An 8,660-nucleotide genomic window follows, 5' to 3' on the forward strand; every position below is an offset into this window, starting at 1 on the left:
GGCCTCCCAAAGTGCTGGCATTACAGGCGTGAGCCACCACACCCAGCCTGTTCAGTAAGTATTTGAGTACCTACCATATGCTAGGCACTGTATAGGAAGAAACTGAAGCTCAGAGGTTTTTCTAATATACTCAGCCTCTCTTATTTTTTTTTTTTTTAACATTAACATAAACTAAACAAGATCCCTGTCCTTATACAGTCAAGTCAGGATAGGTCAAGGGTTGTCTGGGAGACTAGATCATCTGTAATCTCAGCACTTTGGGAGGCTAAGGCAGGCAGATCACCTGAGGTCAGGAGTTCGAGACCAGCCAGCCAACATGGTGAAACCCCGTATCTACTAAAAATACAAAAATTAGCCAGGTGTGGTGGTGCGCCTGTAATCCCAGCTACCCAGGAGCCTGAAGCCGGAGAATCGCTGGAACCCGGGAGGTAGAGGCTGCGGTGAGCTGAGATCACGCCACTGCACTCCACCCTGGGTGACAGAGTGAGACTCCGTCTCAAAAGAAAAAAAAAAAAAAAAGAGGGAACTGATTATAGTTTGGGTCCTTTTTCATTTCTCTCTTACCGGTAAAGTTCGTCTTTGTCACGCTTGTAGAACCGCAGAAAGAGCAAGTGGACAGGCAGCCCTACGAGCCGCCACCGTGCTTGCAGGGTCCAATTCTCAGGGTGGCGGGTCAGTTGTAGAACCTCCAAACGAAGGTGTGCAAAATAATTCCAGGCCAGGAAACGGCAGAGGGTCAGTGAAAGAATGTACCATGTCCGGCCCCTGTGAAGAAGGGATGGGAAAGAACTCTCATGATGGCAGAATTAGAAAAACAAACTGGCTTCTGTCTAAGAAATGGGGAAGAGCTGTGAGAAGCAATCTAGGAACTTCTCTGGGAAGTGGAAAGGGTCATGTGTATAGCTTTGGGTGCTTTTCCTCCCCAAGGCCCTACCTGTGCCCCAATTCTCACTTGGTATGTATGTTGAGGATCTCATTGATGAATTCCACATCCAAGGAATACAGACTGTAGTCGTGGGACTGAAGGAAGAGCTTGGGAAGCTAGGTGGAAGAAGATGGCATCAACCCAGTGGGAAAGAAAAGATAATCCTATTTTTCAGTTTTCTATTTTTTTTTTTTTTTTTTTTTGAGACAGAGTGTAGCTCTTGTCACCCAGGCTGGAGTGCAGTGGTGTGATCTTGGCTCACTGCAACCTCCGCCTCCCAGGTTTAAGCGATTCTCCTCCCTTAGCCTCCCGAGTAGCTGGGATTACAGGCACCTGCTGTGCCCAGCTACTAATTTTTATATTTTTAGTAGAGATGGGGTTTCGCTGTGTTGGCCAGGCTGGTCTTGAACTCCTGACCTCGTGATCTGCCTGCCTCGGCCTCCCAAAGTGCTAGGATTATAAGCGTGAGCCACTGTGCCAGGCCCAGTTTTCTATTTTTAAGGCCTCCTTACTCCCGTCTTCGAATGAAAGATCTCATCCCATGATTAACCTCCCTTAACCCAAAATGAAGAACATTTTCTTTTTTTTTTTTTGAGACAGAGTCTCACTCTGTTGCCCAGGCTGGAGTACAATGGTGCTATCTCAGCTCACTGCATCTCCTGGGCTCAAGTGATTCTCCAGCCTCAGCCTCCTAAGTAGTTGGGATTACAGGTGTCTGCCACCATGCCTGGCTGATTTTTATATTTTTAGTAGAGATGGGGTTTCACCATGTTGGCCAGGCTGGTCTTGAAGTCCTGACCTCAGATGATCCACCTGCCTCAGCCTCCAAAAGTGCTGGGATTACAGCACTTCGAGTCCTGGCTGGAACATCATTTTCTCAGGAAAATGTTTATAATACATTTCTATGCCTGCCTCATGGTTCCAAAAAAGAATCCAGTTGACTAACCCCCTACCTCCAAGGATTACTGACATCCCTTCCCACTGTAGATGAAGGCCACTTTTGCACTGACTTACCTCTTGTCTCAGTCTCTCATACATGACAGACAGATGTTCCTCCATACTAGGATCTCCTGATGGGGTGGCAGGGGAAGGGTGGGCAGTTCCAGGGACTTGGAAAGGTATCCAAGCCCCAGGATAGGGGCAGGGAGGTCCCTCAAAAAGGCTTCTAAGCCCGTCCAGGCAGCCGCTATGCAACTCAGGTCCTGGTCCCTCCTCCCCCTTTCCTGGAGGGAGAACCACCCATGCTGAGGTGAGGGCCTGGATCTGAGGGAGAGGTAGTGGGGGAACCTGGGGAGGACGCTGGGTGGGAAGGCGCGGGGGCAGGGGAGACCAGAGTAGAGGAGACGATGGGGAAGTGGTTGTTGTGGAGTGGGGCCAAAGGGGTGGGAATGGTAGAGTCCCTGGATAAAGCTGGTCCTAAGGAGACAGAACAAAAGGGAAAAAGATAAGAATCCACTTGCCTAACACCCCTTCATCCCTTGGATGCTCAACAGGCTTCCAATACCTATTCCTCCTGACAGAATGGATGGAATTACTATAGGAAAAAAGGGATGGGTTCATCTCCATCTCTACTGAAAACAGGAGGAAACCATTTTATTATTTTGAGATGGAGTCTCGCTCTGTCGCCAGGCTGGAGTGCAGTGGCACAATCTCAGCTCACTGCAAACTCTGTCTCCCGGGTTCAAGTGATTCTCCTGCATCAGCCTCCCGAGTAGCTGGGACTACAGGCGAGCGCCACCACCCCCAGCTAGTTTTTGTATTTTTAGTAGAAATAGGGTTTCACCATGTTGGCCAGGATGGTTTTCATCTCTTGACCTCGTGATCCACGGCCAGAATTCCTTAAGATTCCAACACTGGACCAGGTGCAGTGGCTCACACCTGTAATCCCAGCACTTTGGGAGGCCGAGGCGGGCAGAACACGAGGTCTAGGAGTTCGAGACCAGCCTGGTCAATATGGTGACACCCCGTCTCTATTAAAAACACAAAAAAATGAGCCGGGTATGGTGGCTCGTGCCTGTAGTCCCAGCTACTCGGGAAGCTGAGGCAGAAGAATCGCTTGAACGCAGGAGGCGGAGGTTTCAGTGAGCCGAGATGGTGCCACTGCACTTCAGCCTGGTTGACAGCGAGACTCCGTTTCAAAAAAAAAAAAAAAGAGATTCCAAAACTGGGGGCAGTTTCACCTCTCTTATCTCAAGAATCATGTAATACATACTTGATGAGTGAACGAATAACAGGTTTTATTGTACTGTGGATTAAATGCTGTGGCCTGTACGTCTCCATGATTAAGTGTGCGAGGCAAATGTACAGAGAAAAAAGAATATCCAGCTGAAGCTAGGAATCTGAATTCTAGTTCTATCATGTAACTTCAGGCATTCTCATTCCCTATGCCTCCGCTTCCTACAAATGTCCTATAAACCAGGACAATAAAACCTCACTGAGTTGTGAGGCCTATATGAAATAATGAATGTAAACAAAACGTAGCGACCTAGAAAGCAGTACATAAATGGAAGCTATTATCATTTTGGGCCCCTTTAATGACAGACACAATCTCAGGAGACAGTTAAAGGCTGGCCTTCATTCTCCTGGGTTTACCGACGTTGAAACTGCAAGGGGAGGTCACCCAAAGTCAGGCCTCACCCGAGTCCCTCCGCTCCCAAGGAACCACCCAGGGGACCGTCTCACTCCAGGGAAGGCGGGCGGCCCGCTCGGGTACCTCGGTCCCCAACGGTGTCCCAGAGGCGCCGTCTCTGCTGGGGGCGTGGCCATCTTGCCAGCCCCGGCGCAGGGGCCCGAAGCGGGTGCACACTGGCCGGCCTTCCTGCCCGGACCGCTCTCCGAGTGCAAGACGCGCGGGCTGCTGAAGGCGCCCCGCGGGTCTGGTCTGGGCCGAGGAACTCCGGGACGGCGCCGCGGCCGGGCTGCGAATCTCTCCGCCCCTGCCCTTCAAATCACCTCTAGACACAGGTAACCGCGGAGAGTCGGGCGCAACGCAGACGCGCCCCGCTGCCTGGCCTTGACCCCGTCTGTCCGCCCTCAAACCTGGGAGGACCGAAGTCCTTACGTGCCAGGCCGGCAGTGAATCCCTCCCGCTCCCGCGACCCCTAGCCCGTCCACGCGCTGCAGGGCACAGGTGGGAAGGGGCGGTGGGTGTCTCTGCGCCTGCGCGGAACCCAGCGCGCGCTCCGCCCCACGCACCGGCTCTGAGGAGGGTCTCTCCCCGCCCCCTCTCCTCCCTCCAGCTTCTGCTCCGCTCTCACCTGGGGTCGAGCCTGGTAGGCGCGGAGGCAAGGGCCGAGACGCCGGGCCGCACCCCGGCTGGGCTGGTACATGATCTTCCGGGAGTGGAGAGGGAGCCTCTGAGTCCAGCCTCCGGCCTCCTCACAGGGGTGAGCGCGCCCCGGAGCCGGCTTCGTGAAGGGGAAAGGAGGCCGGGACGGGGGGGGGAGGGGGAGAAGGGGCTGAGGGAGGGAAACGGAGATGTCGCGCGCTTGCGCACTGCGGGCTCGAGGGAAGCGGCTGAAGTGCTCTGTCGGCAGTAAGCGCGCCTGCGCCCGCGGGCTCGGAGGCTGCCTGAGTGCGCTTGCGCAAGTTAGCAGCACCTCCCCCCCCACACACACCTCTTCCCCCAGCGCTGTATTCACAGCTGAGGCCTTTGAGCAAAAAGCTGAGCAAAAACGGCTGAAGCCTGAACCGGGTGCAACGACAGTGAGGGGTGAGGTGGCTGAAATAATGAGTCAAATTTTCCAAGCGCTCTTGTGATAAAAATAAATACTTTTATTGGTCTGGTTAAAAGATACAAATGACTTGAATCTGATAAGCGCCTGCTGAATGAATGAATGAATGAATGAATGAATCCATCTGTTATGAGGATTGGGCTTTGGCTCTTTCCTGTAGTGAGGGAGAAATAACACTTTGAAGATGTGAGACGGGGCTCCGGTCACCAAGGCCTGGTGCTGCGACGTTCCTGCAGGTTTCGAATGAACCTGGCGTTGAGTATGTCCCCACCCACTGTCCAGGACTGGGCTGGTGGAGCCGGGGCCGGGGCCTGTGGAGGAGCTGTGTGCACGGGCTTCTCCCCAGACCCATCCTGTGACAAGGCCTGCTCCTCACTGGCAGACCTGGTAGGTGGGGAGATGGAGACTGGGTTATAGGAATATTAAAGAGAAAATTAAGATTACAGACGCTTCAAGGTCTCGGGCCAGGTTTTAATGTAGGACACATGATGGGTATGAGGCTGGAACCATTAGTGTTATGTCCAAATTGAAAACCTCCCAGAGAACCTGTATTCCAAAGGGAAGTACCAGAGTTGAACCTGTGGGGGAAAGGGGCTTGCAGGATGTAAGGTGGAAGGAATTGTGGGAGGAGCTGGTGTCCAGTTCATACAGTAAGATTTAGGAGTAGGCAATGAAGTGGCTAAGAGTGATGTTAGGGAGTCACATGGTGGTGGGAGGCTGTTAGGGGAGGGGTTTAGACCTCACCTATTCTTTGTTTCCTGTTCTCCCTGCTTGGAGTCTTGGTTGCCTGTGGAAATACCAGGCATGTGAATGGGAAGGCAGGAGTAGATAGTGAATGTGGCCTACTTGATTTGAGGGTAGGGAGGAGTGAATACTTACCTGTACTGGGGGATGAGGAATTCACCCCCCCATGGCGGCTGTAGCAGCAGCTTTGGGCTACCAGACCTGGGGGAGTCCCCCTGTAGAAGAAATGGGAGATGATGGGGAGGAGGCTACTGGATGAAAGATGGGTGGGTTTGTAAGAATCAGAGGAGAGGAGTAAAAGGAATAGCACAGGAACAAAGAGAAGGGGGTAATTATCATTCCTAATGGGTTTTAATCAAAGCTGTGTCCCAGAAAAGGGCAGGAGAAGTTGATTTTATACCCAAGATTTTCTGGAGCGCTTCTGATTTATTGCTCTATTCTTTCTAGTTGAGGTAATGTGTTAAATATATGGCTAGGTGTGATCCAAATCATGTCATAAGAACAGACTCACATGTGGTCAAAAATGTGTTGGATCAGGTACTCTGGTGTTTGGTTTGGAAAACAGGGTTACCTTAAGTATAAGATTCCTTAGACCAGGCTAGGTGCGGTGGCTTATGCCTGTAATCCCAGCACTTTGGGAGGCCAAGGCAGGCAGATCACGCGATCAGGAGATCAAGACCATCCTGGCCAACGTGGTGAAACCCCGTCTCTACTAAAAATACAAAAACTAGCTGGGCACAGTGGTGCACTCCTGTAATCCCAGCTACTCGGGAGGCTGAGGCAGGAGAATCGCTTGAACCCAGGAGGTGGAGGTTGCAGTGAGCCAAGATTGTGCCACTGCACTCCAGTCTGGCAATAGAGCAAGACTCCATCTCAAAAAAAAAACAAAAGATTCCTTAGACCAGAGGGAAATAGGAAGTGACAAGCTGAATTTTGAATTTAGGAGGAAAAGGAAGGGGGCCTCTGTAAATAGGGTGACAGATTGTGTTACACTCTCAATGGAGGTAAGGGTTTGTCTTGAGAGAGATCCAGCGGTTTAGTGGAGCAGACGTCAGGTAATCAGAGAGGGAAGAGGAATACAGCAGGCAGGAGGTAATTAGTGGATCCAGAGATGTTGACATCTCGGCAAAGGCTGGCCCAGAGTAAAGGGTAGAAGTCACTAGGGAGAACTGGAGGTTCCTGGAGGGAATGAGGGAGTAGATACAGAAGCCCACACACAGGGATCCAGCACCTACATGAAAGGAGACACAGAATCTGCAGGAGGACTAACAGTGCAGATGGGGATAGGCAGACACCAGACCCGGGAACTCTGAGGCTCCTGGGTAAAAGATGTGCAGATCTAGAAATGAGAGGGACGGAGGTCCTGAGGTCCCAGGAAAATAAGGGGTGACGCACAAATGAGGCTGACAACTTTTTTTTTTGTGATTCTTTTTTTCATTGAAAATGTCAATTTAGAAAACACAAAAGAATTCACACTTTATTCAGACAACACTGAGAGGGAGAAGAAAAGGGAAGAGTGAGTAGGGGAGAGGGGGAGATCCGGCTCCCAAGGATTTCAGGAAACACAGTGGGGTACGTGATCTAGCACACATTCAAAGGGTAGGGAGGGGAAGGGATCTAGCTATACTCTGGGCATGGAGCAGGGAAGGTCATCTTTGCTATGGAGAAAAGGAGAGAGGAAGGACAGAGGAAGAGTGGTTCCCCATCTTATCTCGACAATCTCACAAGACAAGAGTATATCAGCATCTAGCTACCAGGGAGGGATGGATGCAAGAGGGGATTCCAGGATCTAACAGATCCTCGAGACTCTGGATCTACTCCCAAGAAACAACCTCCCTCAGAGAATCTGGATCTGGGGGAAATGGGTGGTGTCAGCCAGTCTCCTTTAGAGACCCCAAAGCAACACCAGTTTGGGGTTCCCTGACACCTACACAAAGTGTGGAAATGAAGAGTTTGGCAATGTTGAGTAGATCCCTTTGGGAAGCTGATAAGTCCCTGTTCTACCTAACTAGACTGCTCTGAAGCAGAGCTTGCTCACTGGCGGCCATTTGCAGGCTCAAAGGGCAAGTGTGGCAGGCAGCACAAAGCAGTATTAGAGCCACCTGTAGACACTAGAGGGAATATGGGGTTTATCCCATGGATAAAATTCCTTAAAAAAGTTTCCCTGACACAGGACGCCCTTAGACCTTCCATGGTGTTCTAAAGTTTGACAGCAAGCAAGAGTGTGCTTCTTTAGATAAATGTATGAGCCATCCAACCAAGATGTCTGGCAGCAGATCAGGCTGTCTGTGGGGAAAGTATTCAGAGCCCAACTTAGGACAGAAGGGGTGCTTTTGTGGTAAGAAAAGCTACAAAGTGTTAGGCAATTTGAGACCCTGACATCCCTATTGTCTAAGAAAAGTAGAAGAGGGAATCCTATGGGCTCTGTCAGGTTCCACTGGGTCCTACAGGATGCAATGGAAGAGTGGGTCTGAGGTTCTCAGGGAGGGGGTCTCTGCCCACCCCAGGTCTCCCAGGGAAGGGAGAGGGTAGCTGTCAGTATCGACTCTCCTCAGAGCGGGGAAGGGAGCTGTGGAAGGATGTTATGGATGGGAGGAAGGGAGTGGAGAAATGGGCGGGGGAGGGGGGGAGAGAAAAACAGAGAAGTCAGAGGTGAAGAGAAAGCTAGGGAGAGAAATAAAGGAAATGCCCGCTCCCTGCCTGCTGCGATGGACTCTTGGCACACAAGCCAGTGGCTCCCCACTCTGTGTCAGACACTGCCCCTTCCCCAGCAAGTATTAAGCAAAGATTCCCCCAATCTTAGAAGGCTCCATTCCCCCAACTCGATGGATCTTGGTGTCCTTGCTACTGTTCCACACAACTCTCACATTAAAGCTCCCTAAGCTCCATATAAGGTCCTGTTCTGCTCCTTCACTGTATTTTTTTTCCCAGATCACTTGCACAAATATTTTTCGTGAAAGGTTTCAGGACCTCCCCAATCCACCCATCTTACTGATCCATCTCTCTGATGGATTCAAATTAACCTTTGTCATTTCTAACATCCTCTTTGATAGCTGTGAGGCTCCTTACCCCTTCAACTCCTATTACCTGGTGCGACGACGTTGGGCTGGGCTGCCCCCAGGGTCAGCAGCCAGCAGAAGGCGGGCAGTAGGGTGTGGGGGGCAGAGGCGCAAGGAACGCAGCAGCTCCTGCTCTGGCACAAAGGGGCGGAGGGGACCTCGTTCTGGTGAGTTTCCCAGGCTGCTGGATCGGGGGGG

General features: G+C 51.5%; 2 protein-coding genes across 2 annotated transcripts in view; both read right to left on the reverse strand.

Annotated features, from left to right (window-relative positions):
• The window catches only part of LOC105513958 (chromosome unknown open reading frame, human C6orf136), a 5,937-nt gene extending 1,471 nt beyond the window's left edge, over nucleotides 1-4,466 (reverse strand). Inside the window, 6 exon segments of the mRNA XM_011945024.1 lie at nucleotides 565-765; nucleotides 953-1,041; nucleotides 1,940-2,341; nucleotides 3,639-3,991; nucleotides 3,994-4,177; nucleotides 4,180-4,466. Of these exon segments, the coding sequence (XP_011800414.1) occupies nucleotides 565-765; nucleotides 953-1,041; nucleotides 1,940-2,341; nucleotides 3,639-3,991; nucleotides 3,994-4,177; nucleotides 4,180-4,254 (1,304 nt within the window). The 5' untranslated portion in view covers nucleotides 4,255-4,466.
• Nucleotides 4,467-4,678: 212 nt separating this feature from the next.
• Nucleotides 4,679-8,660, reverse strand: part of ATAT1 (alpha tubulin acetyltransferase 1) — a 23,037-nt gene continuing 19,055 nt past the window's right edge. Inside the window, exons 10-13 of the mRNA XM_011945068.1 lie at nucleotides 8,491-8,660; nucleotides 5,539-5,618; nucleotides 5,404-5,446; nucleotides 4,679-5,043 (exon numbers count right to left, since the gene is read on the reverse strand). Of these exons, the coding sequence (XP_011800458.1) occupies nucleotides 4,863-5,043; nucleotides 5,404-5,446; nucleotides 5,539-5,618; nucleotides 8,491-8,660 (474 nt within the window). The 3' untranslated portion in view covers nucleotides 4,679-4,862. The remainder of the gene's footprint in view (nucleotides 5,044-5,403; nucleotides 5,447-5,538; nucleotides 5,619-8,490) is intronic.

The sequence above is a fragment of the Colobus angolensis genome, unplaced genomic scaffold (genome assembly GCF_000951035.1).
Source record: "Colobus angolensis palliatus isolate OR3802 unplaced genomic scaffold, Cang.pa_1.0 Scaffold238, whole genome shotgun sequence".
Lineage (NCBI taxonomy): Eukaryota > Metazoa > Chordata > Mammalia > Primates > Cercopithecidae > Colobus > Colobus angolensis.